The following is a 19,662-nucleotide window of genomic DNA, read 5'->3' as shown; positions in this document are numbered from 1 at the left end:
AACACAACACATCAGCACACCTGATGTGGAGCAGGAAGACAACTTCCAGTCGGCTCGGAGTGGATAAATACAGGTCCTCTACGGTTTTGAAGGTCATCTTATACCATTTTACCCGCAAAATTGTGGCAAGTTGATGTAACGACGACCGAGGTGGATAGCGATGAAGCACCCATCCCTCCAAAACAACCAGCACGGGATCCATACTGCTGAGATCTGATAACTACGGTGGCCGGGGCAGGCGCGGCAGTTCATCCTGGTGCTGACAAAACCAGTCCCGGGCGGAGGAGCGCTCTGTCGTCTGGGGAAACAGCATCACCACTGGCGAACAAAAACTGTAGCATACGATGGGCCTGATCAAAGAAAACGGTCACTCAGTTCTTGGTAGTAATGCGACCCAGCAGAGCAACCGTGGTGGCCGTGGAGTACCGCGGCGTGGCGCGCCGCCCAAATCGCCACCGAGCCCCCCGCCACGTGTCACTCTCCGGACTTGAACTCTGCCAGTAGTTAGAAACAGTGTGAAGCAAGGCTCGTGCGACCGAACGCGTTTATTCTATTGCTCCACAGTCCAAGTATTATGGCTTCGGCACCAGATTTTCTCTTTACTGATCAGTGCTTTTGGAAACAAATTTGCCCTGTGATTCTTTGCTTACGGAGCTCCCTTCGTCTTGTTCTGGTGCTCACACAGTCCTCTAGTGCGACAATGGCTTTTGCAGCTGTCGTCTTCTCATTCCTCGTCGCAATTCTCTTCAGTTATCTCCTATCACTCAACACACACTTTCGTCAGAGTTGTGACTTAGCGGCTGATTATTTTTCGCTTTCTCTGCAAGCGGTATAAATCTTCGACACGATGGCTCTAGAAGCACCGAACACTTCAACTACCTTGATATGGAATCAGCCACCGTACTATAACGGACCTACACTTCCCGTTTATTAGGATTTTTGAAGCACACGTGTCCTTAATATTTTCTGTTGTTTGGGAATGACATCTATTATGAAGAATAATGAGTATCCGGATAAGTGCAGATACAGTTATAATCGAATCGCTATCGCGCGACTACTTTCGCACGATAACAACAAACGAAAGCAGTTGTGACAAAAAGGTAAAAAATATGAAATATTTAATGAAGCTTGGAATAAATAAAAAGAATCGGTTATAATTTTAGGTTGAAAATTACTTAAGAACGGTCGCCAGTTCATTGTGTGATCAAATATTACTGTTTGATTATTAATTGTTTATAGATTGTAATTACGTACTAATAAATGAATTATAATTAGGCGAGAACGGAATCAAAAGCAGTGACTCGAGCTCAGATGCAAAAACACAATTCATACCATGACTTAAAGTTGATCAGAAAACCAGCAAAGTAATTTGTACTGAACACATGCACGTAGAAGTTAATTGTTCGCAAATTAGATAGCTTAATGTATAGCTTCGCACTGTAATGCTAACTGCTGCTGATCTTAGAGAGACAAATATTCGTAAATACTTGTTTTGTATTATAGTAAGTTATTTCTGGAAAGTTTGTGATGTTTCATTTAGCGAAGAATAAGTATTTTTACACTATACTGTTACGTAATATGCAAATATAAGCAGAGTTTGCAATTCTGAATTTATATTTTGTTAACATTCATTTAAATTACGCTTTTACTCTTTTAATGTTCGTCATAACTGTTTAATTAGTAGTTCTGAAGAAACAAACTTCACTGCTGTTAAATGACATTTCTAGATACTTTTCAATTTTGTACATTGCACTTCGGTATCTTAGTAACCAAAATTCAATAAGCTCATTATTACTTTCAGTATTTTACTGTTCTTTCACTGGTGGTATGCTCGGAGTCGATAAACGTTCATTTACACTGTAGCAGTTGCTGCAGTAGATAATCTGGTTTTCAATTAAGAAAAACTACTGCGCTGGCTAGCCGTGTACAATATATAGATGAAACTGGTCGGATCTTACTCTGACGAGTCGCTTCAGGCTTTCTTTATCGTCACTCCGTAGAACACGTTTGGGCCCACAGTACACTTCTTGAATGTTAGTTGCTCTTGACGACATTGTACTGTGCCCATTTACAACCACATAATACGCCTGTCAGCATACTGAAAATCTTGCAATTTACTCCTTATATTCCCGCACACCGAATTTGCACTTGACCCACCTATCGCTAACAACTCCCTCCGCCGACTACTTCTGCCCGACTCCGCGCTTAGGCACCGAGCGACAGTACTCCTTACTTGAAATGTCGTCTTCAGCTGTAAACAGCAGCAAATTCCCTTGACTAGGCCAGTGTTTATACTACGTCATTATTACATTCTTTTTTAATTTGTTCGTTTGAATTAGTCTTTTGTCATTTAATTATATGGCAACAATAATAAAATAAGGAAAGGTATATACAGGATGACAGTTATTGAACTATATGAAATAAAATTGTCATAACTTGTGAACGGTTTGCCTTAGGACGCTTAAACTGCACGATTTGCCGCGGGGCGTGCTGGGAGTTAGTACACACACGCGCACGCGCAGCCCACTTCCATTTGTATGGGTTCGTCAGAAAGCAAACGTGGCGCATTTGGGGGACTGAAAATCCGAATTTCGCAACTGAGAAGTCTGTTCATCCTCAACGGATGACCGTGCTGTGTGTAGTGGCCAGTCAGGGGATAATCCAGGCGACATTTCTTTATGGCACAGTGCGTACGTGAAAGTTTTGGAAGATGATTTCATCTCCATTATCTAGTTACGATGATTTAGATAAGATGTGGGTCATGCAAGACGGAGATCAACCCCATCGAAGCAGGAGAGTGTTTAATGTCCTGGAGGAGCACTTTGGGGACCGCATTCTGGCTCCGGGATAGCCACAGGCCACTGGCGTGGGCCTCGATTGGCCGTGATATTGTCCGGATCTGAACACGTGCTACATTAAAGACAGGATGCACAGCAACACTCCCAAAACCATTTCTGATCTGAAAACACCCGTTGAGAAGGTAATCGACAACACGGGTGTTCCGACACATCAGCGGGTCACGCAGAATTTCGCTATTTGTCTTCCCGGAATCATCGCCAATGTTGGCAGGCATACCGAACACGTCATAACCTAAATCTGAATATCTGTAGCGACGTTTACATGTTGTGTAAAGTGTGTGCACGGCGTAGTTTGTAACTAATTGTCGTTTCTTTTTTATATATATATAGTTCAGTAACTGTCACCCTGTATGACAAAATTACGTCACAGTTACATTATGGTTACAGAATGCGATAAAATTATTAGGCACTGTGTTGTCGTGTTACAGTACAAACACCAGTGAAGTGTTTTCGCTTTACAAGCCGCCAGGTAATGGAGCTTGTGGAACTTTGCACAGAGGGCCGGAATGGTTGGCCAGCTCCTAAGAAGAGACTCCTTCCCACCGCGGGGCGGAGTGGCGTTGGGTGGCGGGAGCGGCCAGCGGCCTGCGGCCCGCGCCGCGCCTCGGACCGCCTCTCCCGCGTCCCTACGAGCGTCGAGCCTCCGTCTCGCTTCCACTCAATGTCCAGAGCCCACCTCGATGCCCTACTAAGCTTGAAACTCTGGTCTCTGTTGCAGTTGTTGCTGTTTATTCAAATTCCGGCCGCTTCTTTGATGACAGAATCCCAATATGGCGTGGTCTTGAGAAATCGGCCGCGGCTGAACATTGCCTACAAGACGTGCACGAAAGAAAGTTTCGAAAAAACGAGAGTTTTGGCTCAAACCACGTTATACTGAGATTCGAATATCAAAGAAGCGGCCGAAATTAGAATAAACAGCAACGATTTTAACAGAGTCCAGGGATACACACTTACTAGGACATAGAGGTGGGATTTCGACATTAAGCGAAAGTAAAGACGTAGGCTTTACCCTTGTAGGGACGCGGGAGCGACAGTTTCAGCCGTGGCACCAGCCGCTTGCGCTGACGTTTGGAGCTGGCCAATTTACATTCCGCGCATGCGGCACTCCGACGCTCTCTGGAAGGCTGCAGGAGCTCCATTACATCTGTATACGCAGAACACCGTGCCATCCCTGGCAGTTAGCGATTTCAGCTCCTGATGACGACAGCGGAGGCAGCTGTTGGAAGCTCGAGTGTGCTACTTGAAATGACGCAGCTTGTAAACCGAGAAGGTTGTATTGAAACGTGGCACTGCGAAAGACTCCGACGATGCAATACGAACACCAACAATGTTTCCACGTTCTAATTCATGTAGCTTTAATATAATGCACTCAGAACTACGAAGTTCACTGTTCTTACCACGATTGACACTTGCAACGTTTTGAAGACACTGACACACAGTTGGTAAAGCACTTGGCCGCGAAAGGCAAAGGTCCCGGGTTCGAGTCTCGGTCGGGCACACAGTTTTAATCTGCCAGGAAGTTTCGTATCAGCGCACACTCCGCTGCAGAGTGAAAATCTCATTCTGGAAACCTCCCCCAGGCTGTGGCTAAGCCATGTCTCCGCAATATCCTTTCTTTCAGGAGCGCTAGTTAGGTTCTGTAAAGTTTGGAAGGTAGGAGACGAGGTAATGGCAGAAGTAAAGCTGTGAGGACGGGGCGTGAGTCGTGCTTCGGTAGCTCAGTTGGTAGAGCACTTGCCAGCGAAAGGCAAAGGTCCCGAGTTCGAGTCTCGGTCCGGCACACAGTTTTAATCTGCCAGGAAGTTTCGTATCAGCGCACACTCCGCTGCAGAGTGAAAATCTCATTCTGGACTGCACAGTTGTCACTCGCGGTCTGACGCAGATGCCCGGCTAGCACCAGAGGCGCCCACTTGTCGCGACGTGTTGCAGAGCCGCGGGCGCGTGCGGCTGGCGAGCGCGGACCCGCTGCGCTACCCGCTCATGTTCCACAACTACCTGACGCACCCGCACGACGTGGCGGTGCTGCGCGAGGGCGCCAAGATGGCGCTGGCGCTGGCCGAGACGGCGGCGCTGCGGCGCTTCGGCGCGCGCTTCCACCGCGTGCCCGTGCTGGGTTGCCGCCACCTGCCGCCCTTCACCGACGAGTACTGGGAGTGCGTGGTGCGCCAGTACACCATGACCATCTACCACATGTCGGGCACCTGCAAGATGGGGCCCGCCGCCGACCCGCTCGCCGTCGTCGACGACCAGCTGCGCGTGCGCGGCGTGTCCGGGCTGCGCGTCGTCGACGCCTCCGTCTTCCCCACCATCCCCAGCGGCAACATCAACGCGCCCGTCATCATGGTCGCAGAGAAGGCCGCCGACCTCGTCAAGCAGGCGTGGCTGCCCAGGGGCAAGCGGGGCGCCAACCAGACCGCGGCCGACGAGCCGGTCAGGTGACCCGCCACGCCTCCGGATCTTTCGCTTCCATACAACGCTCTACCTCACGCGAAAGCGGGTCGTCGAACGGAACATTCTTCCTGAAGACCGATGTGGTCTGCACGGAGAGGCTGCACGTAGCGTACCAATCTCTGGGAAGTGGTCAGAACTGAGACGAGAGGTTCGTACGTGAGAGACGTCTGTGTGGAAATGATCGTCAACTGGTATATTCTGTTAGCGATTCAGCCTTCTGTTACAGTTCGGGAAAGGTTTACAAGACCGTAGGTTGTCTGTAGGCTTCTATATACGGAGTACCTACGCATCCTTCAACAACAGATTAACAGTAACAGATTCTCATACGTGATCAAATGATTCCCAAGTGGTAACCATTAGCAATACAAACAAATTAATGAATGTGACCGTAAGGAAGACTTAACTGAAATTACGGTTGGCCGTGGACTTCGTGTTCGTGCGTCAGCACCTGTCGTACCCGTTTAAGAACATAAAAGAAAAATGAAACGAGCTTTAATAAAAATACAGCGTCCTGATTATTTTCGTCCATAGATAACGAAAATGTAAGAATGTTTCTCGTTGGTTTAAATCGTGCACAGATTGGAAATATGAAGGTTTTAATGATGTTACTGCTAATGTTCCAAAAAGACCACATTCAGCTATTCCCAGCCGTAAGTCCTCAATTTCAGTTTTAATACATTTGCGTCTTGCTAGAATGCTACAGTATCGAAGCGTTTGCCCAGAAATCCGAACTGTTTATTTATCAGTATCTGCTCAGGCCTTATGGCCTTTTTCTGCACACGTTTGTCAGTACATCCACACACTCTTAATGCAGTTCAGTTGTACATATATTTATTCTTTAATAATTGCCCTTACCGTCTGTTTGGTACCCTAAGTGTCTAGAAGTAAAATAATAGTGTACTATAAACTTTTGAAATTTACTTCTTGTATTTCAGTAGTTTGAATTTTGAAATATGAATATTTCTAATGTGAAGATATTGCTTCAATAGGAAATACACTTCAAACTGTCATCTTGTGCATTTTGAGCCCACGTACTTGGCAATTATGCACCGACAGCGAACTACCTGATTGTGTTATGGTGTTAGACAATACGTTTTCATTAAACTCCATATTCTCCTTTCCCTTCCCTTTAGAAGGTTCTCATATCACCACTTTTATGACTTACTGAACGAGAGATCCCCGACTTTGACTTAAATGATTCTGTTGTTTCGTGATTTACAAATATAGTCCAGGAAGGCAAAAAGGAGAGAAATGTTGAAAATGTATTTGATTACAGGGGAGAAAATTTACAAAAATTTATTTTTGCTTCAGTAGAACCAAGACATTTTTTCTTAATTATTTATTAATATTTCATCAGTTCTTTATCTTAGTTCCTAATTACTAACTTTATACTGGAGAACTGATACGATAGTATGCTGTGTTGTTTTACGTCTGCTATCGTACATTGATACATAATAATAAAATAAATATAAATCGATTTTAATTTTTGTCCAAATCTAGATTAGGACTTGAAGAAGCTCACCAAAGACTACTAATTATTTCGTATATAATACTTGAATGGATTGATCAGGCACATAGGAATAATTATCTGGAAGAAGACTATTAGTATATTTTCATGTATTCGTTTTCCTTAGTATCATTTATCCTTGTATAAGAAACAGCTCCTAAAATCCTGGGATAACTGTTCACATGTAACAAATCAAAAAGTAAATATATATCAATTTTTAATATCTGTATTCGTGCAAAGCTGAAAACTGGTGCTATGTCTCTGTTTTAATATCATAAAGATTTGACTGCATTTCCTAGGGATGCATTGTGCGCCTACAAAGTTTGTCAAATATTATCACCGATTAACACAGTTGTATTTGGCAAATTTCATGCAGTTTTGTGCAAATATATTTCATATTTTTATATGAATTAGTATTACAAAAAACTATTTTACGATCCCTTCCATTTCCTAACAAAAAAATGAAATATGGACCATTATCCAATGTGTTATATCTTCAATCAGGACTATTGGCAATGCTGGTGATGTGTAATTGTTAAGTGATTTTGTGAAATATGGTCGAAAATCTGTTATTTCACTCGTGGACCAGCCACGGATGGCAATGACATGCTTCACTGAAAGAGACATCTATTGTGTGTGAACTTTTTTGTGATTTGTCTATTAATCTTTCATTTCCTTATAATAATAAGAAATAAATATATACAATACAGATTTACGTCATTCAGCAAAAAAATCACAAACATTGTATAGTATACTCGTTTTAATCTCTCACAGATTACAGAAATCCTTGACGGGAAGTTACAAGTAGTTGCGTGAAATACAAATTACGATTTGGCGAGCGTCTCATTACTTTTATATTTGAATCGCTTTTTACTTTACTGGCTTTCCAGATAGCTACACGTGATAGAGGCAATAATTTCTGGCATCATCAGTTCATGACTGGACTGTGGCAGTCATGTGTTTTTGTGTAATTGTGCGTCGTAAGATTCGCAGGCGGTACACGTGAAGTTTCTGACATGGTCTGTGTTGTCGTCTTTAACGCTCGATAAAAGTTCTCTTGCTTCAGAGTTTAAGTTTACTTTCATCTGATGTCACTGTATCTTCTGCTTTCGGAAAAGAAAATAACTTCTGTGCGTCCCAGAACAACGAAACATTATTTAGGTGGGACAATTACGAGACCATACATGGTTTATGCGTTTACGATTACTAAATCAGTTAAAATACATCTGGTTTAGAACGTTCCACTGGAAGGTTTTTCATGTTTCTACTTCTGCTGTTTTTAAGCCTTTTGGCGTCTTATACTTTTACATGGAAAATTCAGCAAATAAAGCCACAGTGAGGAAGAAACGATCGTATGGCATTTTTGGTCGGGAGACCTCTTCTGGGGTTGTTCGGCCGCGTATGCACTACTTTTTCTTTGAGGCCACCTCGGCGACGTGAGCAATGATGATGAAATGGTGATAAGGATAAGCCATCGCCCAGTCACAAAGCAGATGACATCTTGTAGCCGGTCCTTCGCATCGCAGTCAACCGCGCTGGCAAGGCAGTCGGCGAAATGATCATCGTAATAGTTTTCCTTCGCGAGGCGCGTCATTTCATCCTCTTGACGTCGTCTTTTTGGTAGACGACATTCTCAGCGTCAAGATCTGTCGGGAAGGGAAGCTATTTTCGTCCGTTGTGTGACGCAATTTATGCAGAACAAAGACTATTTAGCCATTGCTGCAGTGGCTGGCATAGTTTATGTAAGCATTTTAAAATTATCAACGCATTCAATCTTCTCTGTGCTTTACAGAGACGCGAAAATTACGTTAATCTATACCGAGATAGCGCAGCATAACCTCTTATATTTCGGGCAAAACGATTTCTGATGTGTGCATGCCTGCGATCTTTAATGAGAGACCGACACAAGATATCAAAATCAGCTGTGGAAGACCACCTTGCGGTGTAGTCACGCTGTGCCTGGAACCAGTCATGACAACTGCATTGTATGTTCCCGTTGCAATTACATTTTGTAGTCTGACGTCATGAGCTTTTAAATGCTGTTATCAGTGCTGAGTCCAGTCCAGCGGTATCAGAACTCTCCAGATACTGCAAAGTTAAAAATACAGACAGTCCTTTTTTTGTTTTAAGCTAAAATATCTAACGACGAACCCGACAAATTTCGTGATGCTTAACTCTGTCGATTCATCTAATAATAAACTATGTTTCTGATCACCAAAGCCACTTAAGAGTTTTTTTTTAAAAATGAGGTACTAGAATATTATTTATTAGCTCTGTGCATTTGGTCCCGTGTATTTTCGTGTTATCTGTCGGGTTAGAATTCTTAAAGCATTTTTTACACACATCTGTCAAGTGATCGATGTTGGAAACTGATCTGTGTTCAGCAGTGTACAAAGCTAATGCACACCCAGCTTTTGCACAAGAATTACATTTTTTCACTGGTAATGGAGATAATTTCAGTTTCTTATTTTGAGAAATTACTTCATATTTTGCTCTATGTTCCTTCACTTACAAATGCTTGTTCACATTGTAAATTTTTGCGTACGTTAGGGGGTGGCAATAGCTACAATAGGCTTAGCTGAATTACCTGCCACCGGCTTTAACCCATGTTTGAACTCCACGTAGTTTTCACAATCGACAATTCTGGCTGTAGACCTTTCTTTTAGGCGGCATTTCCATGATATGTTTTTGTAACTGCATTAATTCCACACAATAACATCGTTACGCAGTCCAAACTGTAATTTGTGAACAGCTGTAACGACACCGCAACACGTCGACATACGTAACTAAAATGAACATGACATTCAAAACAGTCCAGTTCCATTATGTTATTCTTGCTCTCACTCATTGTTGAGTCACGAAGCTCCCACACTTCTTCTGCAGGTTCGCTACTGCAGTGCCGCCAAGCAGCTGACCTGCATAAACCTGCGAAACGATTGTACGTTCTGTAAATGAAGTGCACAAGCACGTTCAAAATAAAAATACGGTACTGTGGTACTATTAATTGGAGCAGCTGTCAAAAACATCACTTTTTCGATTTCCAAAAATACTGAGAGGAATACGAATATTTGGAGTAAGAACAGATATCATCGGTGACCATGTAGCTCGTTAAAATGAAATTACAATGAAATGAACACCCTTAGCCTGTAAGCATTTCATTTCAGTGTAATTACACTTTAGGTTTGCGAGAGTATGTTTAACATTTCTGTTCACTCTTACTGTCGTCAGAACTGTGACTCTCAACGAGACTGGCAAAATATTAAGTCCCTTTCAGGAGGCTACTACTGTGTAAATAGCTGTCCGTTTCTCGGAGGCAGATAAGAATGTCAAATGGCTCTGAGCACTATGGGACTCAACTGCTGTGGTCGTAAGTCCCCTAGAACTTAGAACTACTTAAACCTAACTAACCTAAGGACAGCACACAACACCCAGCCATCACGAGGCAGAGAAAATCCCTGACCCCGCCGGGAATCGAACCCGGGAACCCGGGCGTGGGAGGAGATAAGAATGTCATTCGGCAATTTCTTCATTCCACACCTGCTAGAATACTACTACTTGGTTTCGTACTTCAGTTTCATTAAAACAAACACACCTGTGTGTATTTATGTATACGTACTAGACAGCGTAAGGAACTATGTAAAATATTTTGTACATAATTAAGATAGCCTTATATAAATTGCCAAGAAATAGTTAAAATTAGCAGGTTGTAAGAAAATTCATGAGAGCAAGGAAGTGTTTTGGTTCGCATTAGACTAAATTGTGCGAGTGTAAACGAAGAGTTAACTAGTCTCTCTAGCGGATACCAGTGGTGTAAAAGTGCTTTGCGGTACAATATGCCCGCGACGAGTTTTTCTCCGTAGAGTAATCGTTTATTTTCCCTCCCCAGAAGGGGAATTGGGAAGTCAAGGGCTGTTGATATACAGGGTGGTCCATTGATCGTGACCGGGCCAAATATCTCACGAAATAAGCGTCAAACGCAAGAACTACAAAGAACGAAACTTGTCTAGCTTGAAGGAGGAAACCAGAGGGCGCTATGGTTGGCCCGCTAGACGGCGCTGCCATAGGTCAAACGGATATCAACTGCGTTTTTTTTTTAAATAGGAACCCCCATTTTTTATTACTCGTTCCTGTAGTACGTAAAGAAATATGAATGTTTTAGTTGGACCACTTCTTTCGCTTTGTGATAGATGGCGCTATAATAGTCACGAACATATGGCTCACAATTTTAGACGAACACTTGGTAACGGGTCGGTTTTTTAAATTAAAATACAGAACGTAGGTACGTTTGAACATTTTATTTCGGTTGTTCCAATGTGATACATGTACCTTTGTGAACTTATCATTTCTGAGAATATTGTTACAGCGTGAGTAACTGTAAATACCACATTAATGCAATAAATGCTCAAAATGATATTCGTCAACCTCAACACATTTGGCAATACGTGTAACGACATTCCTCTCAACAGCGTGTAGTTCGCCTTCCGTAATGTTTGCACATGCATTGACAGTGCGCTGACGCAAGTTGTCAGGCGTTGTCGGTGGATCACGATAGCAAATATCCTTCAACTTTCCCCACAAAAACAAATCCGGGGACGTGAGATCCGGTGAACATGCAGGCAATGGTATGGTGCTACGACGACCAATCCACCTGTCATGAAATATGCTATTCAATACCGCTTCAACCGCGCGCGAGTTATGTGGCGGACGTCCATCATGTTGGACATACATCGCCATTGTGTCATGCAGTGAAACATCTTGTAGTAACATCTGTAGATCATTACGTAGGAGCCGGTCGGGGTGGCCAAGCGGTTCTAGGCGCTACAGTCTGGAACCGCGAGACCGCTACGGTTGCAGGTTCGAATCCTGCCTAGGGCATGGATGTGTGTGATGTCCTTAGGTTAGTTACGTTTAAGTAGTTCTAAGTTCTAGGGGACTGATGACCTTAGAAGTTAAGTCCCATAGTGCTCAGAGCCATCTGAACCATTACGTAGGAAATCAGCATACATTGCACCATTTAGATTGGGTCCAATTATCGTTCCTCCCATAATGCCGCACCATATATTAACTCGCCAAGGTCGCTGATGTTCCACTTGTCGCAGCCATCGTGGATTTTCCGTTGCCCAATAGTGCATATTATGCCAGTTTACGTTACCGCTGTCGGTGAATGACGCTTCGTCGCTAAATAGAACGCGTACAAAAAAATCTGTCATCGTCCCGTAATTTCTCTTGTGCCCAGTGGCAGAACTGTACACGACGTTCAAAGTCGTCGCCATGCAATTTCTGGTGCATAAGTATCCGCGAACGGTCCGGACACTTGGATAATGTCGTCCAGGATACCGATCAGCATAAGTAGCACACGCCCGTTGGGCATTTTGATCACAATAGCCATACATCAACACGATATCGACCTTTTACGCAATTGGTAAACGGTCCACTCAAACACGGGTAATGTATCACGAAACAAACACCGTCCGCACTGGCGGAATGTTACGTGATACCACGTACTTATACGTTTGTGACTATTACAGCGCCATCTATCACAAAGCGAAAAAAGTGGTCCATCTAAAACATTCATATTTCTTTGCGTACTACACGAACATGTAATGAAAATGGGGGTTCCTATTTTAAAAAATGCAGTTGATATCCGTTTGACCTACGGCAGCGCCATCTAGCGGGCCAACCATAGCGCCATCTGGTTTGCCCCTTCAAGCTAGACGAGTTTCGTTCTTTATAGTTTTTTCTTATTTCTTGAAATATTTGGCCCTGTCACTGTCAATGGACCACCCTGTATATCAGGAACAGAAAATTAGCACAACAGTGAGGCTGTAGCGATGATACATAGCCGAAAGTGAACAAGAACTGCATTTCCTGCTGTTTGTAAGGTAACTTGTGCCGGGTGTAATTTAAGAAATGAGCATAGGCTAAATAAGAACATAGCGTCACAGGTGGACTTACAGGACGACTAAATGTCACTCTGGGAAACAGAATAATCAGGACATACACGTTCCGACACGTGGGAAGCAGGACAGATAAAGATGAGTCCACGTAAAGCATAGAAGCAAGAAGGAGGTCAGGAGGGCGTTTAGAAGAAGAAGTACTGTAGCAGGAGCACCTAATCTCTATGAATGTTAAAACTGCAACTAGCTGTGGAATGTTAAAACGAGTCCAACAGTCAGCACCACCGCTCCTGATTCATTCTATTTACTCTAATCATTTTACTGATTTAATTTAGGTTTAGGAACTCGTTGAAGTTTTAATAGAATCAACTGCGATGAATACTGTCGCAACTTCTTTGAAAATATGTGCACAGTACCTGATCTTTCTATCTCTCTTTCCCAATATTTCTCAAGAATTTGCATAAGAGCGAACGTTTCGTCAGTAGTTCAACAGTTTGGATGGAATGAAGTCTGATAATCTCCAACGACATTTTATGTAAATGGTTTTATCTCTTCTAAATTAAGCATAGAAAGGATCTTGTATGACACATCACGCAAACTATGCCTCGGTAGTTAGAGAAGCCTATTTTGCTTCCTCTCTTGTGTACTGGACAAATGACAGCTGGCTGTCAACGCCTCAGTCCTCCAAAGTTCAGTCTGCAGTCCGCTTCCCCCATACTTTCTGCCCATACCATATCCTCTCCTGGTACTTTATTGCTTTTCATATGGCATGAGGTTTTCACTACATCTTCCTCCATCATGTCGATCTCTGTCTCATTTGTTTCTTCTTGGTTTTCACCGAAACTGCTTTATGTTCGCCAGTTGAGTAGCTCGGTGAAATATTCTTTCCATCGCTCTAAGAGTGGTTTAGCGTCCATAATCAAGTTTCCATTTTGTCAGTGATGTACTCACTTTTGGCATTTAAACTTTTCCTCTCTGTCTTCACAGTCTGGAGAAATCTTCCTCTGTTCGGAATTCGGCTATACGATTCCACAGTTTCACGAATTTTTGTTAGGTACTTTCTGTTTTCAGTTCTCAGTTGTCTTGTCTCTCTGCGCTCTTCTTGATATGTTTTCGTCAGTGTTTCACTATCTGCGTTCTAAAGCCATAACTCTCGTGCTTTCTTTTTCTCGTAACTACATCTTCGCACTTCTCATCAAATTATGTTTTTCCCTATTTTTTTTCTTTCTACCTAGCACTTCATTCGCAGCCTCTGTCGTGGCTGTCTTAATAGTGTGCCACACTTTCTCCACGTCTTCGTCATCTGCATTTACTAGCAAATCGAAAATATTATTTATTTCTAACCCATACTCTTCCCGTCTTCCCCTCACTTTTTAGATTTTCCACACAAACCCCCGAGTGTAGTTTTCTTATCAGTTCTGACCTTTTCTATGTTTAGTTCTGCTTGCACGAAGAACTGGTCTGTCCCACAATCCTCGTCGGGCTACAACGTCTTTCACTATTAGCTCTGTTGCGTATCAACCACTACATGATCTGTCTGACTGATGGTTTTCCCGTCCGATCAACACCACAATCCTACATGAATTTTCTCATGAGAGAGTGTCGTTGAGCTGATAACCACGTTCTTTATACCGGAAAATGTCATCCCGAAGCCGTTATCGTTGGTTATATCAGGCAAGCTGTACTTTCCTGTAGGCGGAGAACAGATACTTCGTTTGCCTGCTTACGCGTTAAAATACATGTTTGTTCATTTTGGAGACTTCTTCGTAAACACTATCTAGCTGTTTCTAAAAACACCTACCTTGTTCTCAGTAGGGGTGTGAACATTGATGACGGTTACGTCATAGCTCTTTCGTTCGATTACAATGTGTGACAAACACTTGGTCACAAATTTGAGCTCCTTTATTTGGTTTGTAGCGCTATTACTGGCGGCAAAACTGTTTTATTTGGATCCATCTGCGTAGAATATTAAAGTGTTGCTATATGAAAGTGTTGCTATATGAAAGTGTTGCTATATGATGCGCGTATCCTTCACCTATCCATCTAGTTCAGTGCAATGACGTTGCATGTGTCTTAATACTGTTTTACCTCTGAAGCTACTACCATAGTGGTCCCTTGACGGATGAGGCTTCGGAAATTCGAAGTATCTATTATCAAATCGTTTATCCTCTTTCTTTGGAGAGTCTGTCTTCCATTCAATCGAACTGATATTGACTTTTCGACTTTGACTTTTTAACTTTAAGGACCAGCTTTCACAACTCTCAAGATAAACAACTGTGAAAAGACCAATTACTGTTCGGTTACACTATTGGTAATAAGATACTGGAAATAGTAAGAACCTTGAAATACCTAGGAGTGACCGTCGAGAGCGACGTAAAATGGAACGAACGTACGTAACTATTTGTAGGAAAAGCAGGTACCAGGCTGAAATTAACCAAAAATCAGTCAGGAAAGTAGGTTACGAAACGCTAATTCGATCGATTAACGAATTCCTCGTCTATGTGGGACTCTGACAGCTTGGAGTAAAGTCCGAGACATAATTTCTCGTCTGGAAGCACTAATTAGGGCGCTATTGACTGCCAGGTAATATCTACATCTACATCGATACTCCGCAAATCACAAATTAAGTGCCCGGCAGAGGGTTCGTCGAACCATCTTCCGTATTGTTCCAATCTCGTATACCGCGCGGAAAGAACGAACACCTATATCTTTCCGTGCGAGCTCTGATTTCCCTTATTTTATCATGGTAATCGTTTCTTCCTATGTAGATCGGCGTCAACAAAATATTTTCGCATTCGGAGGGGAAAGTTGGTGACTGTAATTTCGTGAGAAGATGCCGCCGCAACGAAAAACGCTTTTGCTTTAATGATGTCCATCCCAAATTCTGTATCATTTCAGTGACATTCTCTCCCCTATTTCGCGATAATACAGAACGTGCTGGCCTTCTTTGCACTTTTCAATGTACTGCGTCAATCCTGTCTGGTAAGGACCCCACAGCGCGCAGCAGTATTCTAAAAGAGGACGGACAAGCATAGTGTAGGCAGCCTCCTTAGTAGATCTGTTATATTTCCTAAGCGTCCTGCCAATAAAACGCAGTCTTTGGTTAGCCTTCCCCACAACATTCCCCATGTGTTCCTTCCTATATAAGTTGTCCTTAATTGTATTTCCTAGGTATTTATTTGAATTTACGGCCCTTAGATTTGACTGATTTATGGTGAAACCAAAGTTTAACGGATTTCTTTTAGCATTCATGTGGATGACATCACAGTTTTCGTTATTCAGGGTCAATTTCCAATTTTCGCAACATATGCTTGAATTGAATATTGCAGCGGACGAATTTGATACCGTTGTAACCATAGAGTTCATAAAATAACAGTAAAAACTACTCTTGGGAGAGACACTCGCAATTTAATACAGGCGATTCTCAGTTAATTAAAAACTCCTCTTTCGGCAGCAGTCGGCATAATTTCACCTTTTAGTGGGCCGTAACGGCACGTAAGGGCAGCTTGCCATCTAGCTAAGTAACTCTTAGGCGTAGAAATTCTATTAGCAATCAAGCTTTCTCTTTCAACAAAGGGACACTCGTGAACTGGCTTAAAACGATTGTTCGAGATATTTGAAATTTCCTGAGAGTACGGGCACCAATGATCCAAAAGGAAGGCTAAAATAGGCTTTGTACTGTCAGAATGTACAGTTTATGGCGAACGCTGATTTCCGTACGAAAATAATCTGTGTTAAAATACAAATTGCCACCCTACTTCTCCTGTCCTTGGGATTTACGTAACACCAGCGGTTGTCAAAAAGGAAAAAAAGAAAAAAATTGTTACAGTTCGAAGAGGTGAATTACCATTGCATTTATGTGACCCATCGATTATATTTAATATATCGCTGAATGGACACTAATTCTGTAGTACAGAGTAGTGTCTGGAATTTTAGCATTAGCGTGGAGGAATGAAACGGAGAGGCTGCAAAGGCCTCTCGTCCGAACAATGCCAAAGGAGTGTAAGGTTTGGGTTCGACTGACCGGCCGCACTGATTTGGATATCTTGTGTCGGTCACTCGTTACAGATCGCAGGAAAGCACATATCAGAAATCACTTTGCCCGAAATATAAGAGGTTTATGGTGCGTGAAACCTTCACCCGGTTCTCATACCCGTCAGAGCACCTATAGCAAGAATTTTATCGCAGTGACATGAATTAAAACTGCATTTTATGGTTCAAATGGCTCTGAGCATTATGGGACTCAACTGCTGTGGTCATAAGTCCCCTAGAACTTAGAACTACTTAAACCTAACTAACCTAAGGACATCACACACATCCATGCCCGAGGCAGGATTCGAACCTGCGACCGTAGCGGTCGTGCGGTTCCAGACTGTAGCACCTTTAACCGCTCGGCCACTCCGGCCGGCTGCATTTTATGATTACTAAAGAACTGTGTTACACAGCGGAGATGCTTTATAATGTGTACTCCGATGAATAGTATTGACTTAGTATGTAATTTTTGAAAACTATTCTTGGCGAGGTGCAGCAAAATCTTTGAGAGCGAAAAAGGAAACCTCATAAAACTGTTAAGTTATTAGATCGCTTTGCTACTACATTCAGTCTGCCAAAAAGTTCTGGCGCTGACATCAGCAGCAACTGACGAAGACCACACAGATATCAAAAATAGAGACCAGCTCAAACCTGTCGCCTATTTCGGGTATCTTCAGGAATCTATGTACACAAACTTCCAGCAAATCATAATGTCAGTACTGCAGGAGTAATAGTAATTAAAAAATACGGTGCAGTGATTTTAATGTGAAGTTAGGAGAAGAAATCCAAACACGACTTCCAGGCAATTACAAAGCTTTAGAAAAAAAATTATACTCTCGAGTTAGGAAGAAACCTTGAAACAATCAAAAGAACCTTCAGTAATTGATATTCTAAAGGATGGAATATTCTGATGAAAAAACTGACAAAATGTTGCAGCAGCGGCTAACTGTCCACTTCGTTGATTGGAATCCGCAAAACGGGGACACTATTCGCTTTTTGGCTGAAAACAAACAAACACCGTCCGAACAGGCCTCTAAGGCCCAACGATACCGACTGGTCGTCGTGTCGTCCTCAGCGCTGAGGCACGTGGCCGGCACACCGACCCCCCGGCCGCAGTCAGTTTTCGTGACCGCTGTCTCTGCTGCTCAGTCAAGGAGCTCCTCGGTTGGCGTCACGAGGGCCGAGTGCACTCCGCTTGACAACGGTACTCGGCAAACCCGGACGCTGGCCCATCCAACTGCTAGCCAAGCACTCAAACTGCGTACATCTGACGGGAACTATTGTTAGGCCGCTGGCAGCTTTTGCGCTCAGGTAGCCGAATATAAAAGTGCGATTGGAATAAACACTTTTCCGGATTTAATTGTTTTCGCTGTTGCTGTTCTATCCTTACCACATTCTGACGCAGAAGTAGAAGAGGTATTTAGCTCCATGAATATTCTGAAAAATAAACATCGGAGCAGACTCTCTGAACAAACTTTAAATTCTCTTCTTCTCATTAGTAACAAAATCAAGATTAAAAGCGTGAGACGGTTAACTTATGATCTCCCAGGAGATGTTGTTAACCACGTCGGTAAAGGAAGACCAGCAGAAACTGAAGAGGCTACGACTTCTTCTTCAGTTAAAACAACTAATGGTCCTGCAGACTTCTTATGTGGTTCTGAATTTTAGATTAAAGTACCTAGCCAGTAATTATATTTTTTTATGAAAGCGTAGAGTAATACATATACCGTGACGTGTTACAGCAAAAGTCCAATCGGAGTACTCGCCACTGAGAACAACTTTTACTATGAGGTAAGCCGTGAAATAAAAAAAATTTGCTGTTCCCTGAATCTTTTGAATGGCGTTGACCTTTTTATATAGAACAGCCGATTTTTTTCACGATTTCACGGTTGGTCTCATAATAGAAATTGGAGTTATGAGTTCACTATTTGGGCTTTCAATATAACACATTTAAAATGTCACAGTGAATATATTTTATTTTATTAATAATCTCAGGTACATAATTACAACTAGAAAATTTTAATAGCTAAAAGCTGCCTTTTTATTTTGATTTTTCAGATCGAAAGCCTGAGACACGAATAATGTTCAGTTTCGATTGAGTGGAGCATTTAAGGGCATAGTTCATGAATTTAATTTTTTCCAGGTTTTTGTGACTGTGTATATGTTAGAACTAATTTTGTTCTTAAAGATAACAACACACTTTCACTACCGTACATCAATAAATTAATATGATTTTTAGTCTTCATACAATTTCGTAAAATATATCTAGAATAAAAGCAAAACATTATCATTAAAAATATCTTGTAGTACATTATTGTCTGCCAATAACCAAGAGCTTAAAATAAATAGACATTATTTTTGCCCTTAAGAAAGTTCAGCGACGTTTAGCGCATTTTTAGTGAACGCTACTTCTCGTACCTAGGGAAATTTTTAACACCGGCTAGCGACTTCATATTTTATTCAACGGCAACACTGTTCGCCCCCGCCTGGTCTATACAGTAGTCCCCCGCTGTAATCGCCGGACGTCCGTTGTACTGCAAAATGCCACCAACCCTAGTCTGGTAAACACGTTTACTAAGCGATTTAGCGATGAAGTACAATGCTTCATTTCCTATGAAAGATTAGAGATTTGTCTGCCTTTTCTATTAAATAATAAAAGAGGAAGGAAATTATGGTAACGGAAATAAATTAAAAAATTAACAACAGCTCATTCACAGTACGCAATAAAAACAGAAACTAGCTGATCTGGTGCCTGAGTCTTCCTAATACGCCTTCATCTGCATGTAGCTCCGGAAAACGGACAAATTAACTCTCTGAGGGGCAGGTAAACGCCATAAAAATTTACTCTAGAGGGTCATTTGAAATTTGATCCACGTGTTACGCTTTACTTTTATTACTGTGATATGTTCTCTACAAT

At 42.4% G+C, this 19,662-nt stretch overlaps 1 protein-coding gene across 1 annotated transcript in view; it reads left to right on the top strand.

The window, feature by feature from the left end:
* The window catches only part of LOC126100581 (glucose dehydrogenase [FAD, quinone]), an 83,872-nt gene extending 77,216 nt beyond the window's left edge, over positions 1-6,656 (top strand). Inside the window, exon 6 of the mRNA XM_049911203.1 lies at positions 4,788-6,656. Coding sequence (XP_049767160.1) covers positions 4,788-5,297 — 510 coding nt within the window. The 3' untranslated portion in view covers positions 5,298-6,656. The remainder of the gene's footprint in view (positions 1-4,787) is intronic.
* The last annotated feature ends 13,006 nt before the right edge of the window (positions 6,657-19,662 follow it).

Source organism: Schistocerca cancellata, chromosome 9 (assembly GCF_023864275.1).
Source record: "Schistocerca cancellata isolate TAMUIC-IGC-003103 chromosome 9, iqSchCanc2.1, whole genome shotgun sequence".
NCBI lineage: Eukaryota > Metazoa > Arthropoda > Insecta > Orthoptera > Acrididae > Schistocerca > Schistocerca cancellata.
The sequence above is the reverse complement of the archived record's forward strand: the minus strand, read 5'-3'. Positions and strand labels throughout refer to the sequence as shown.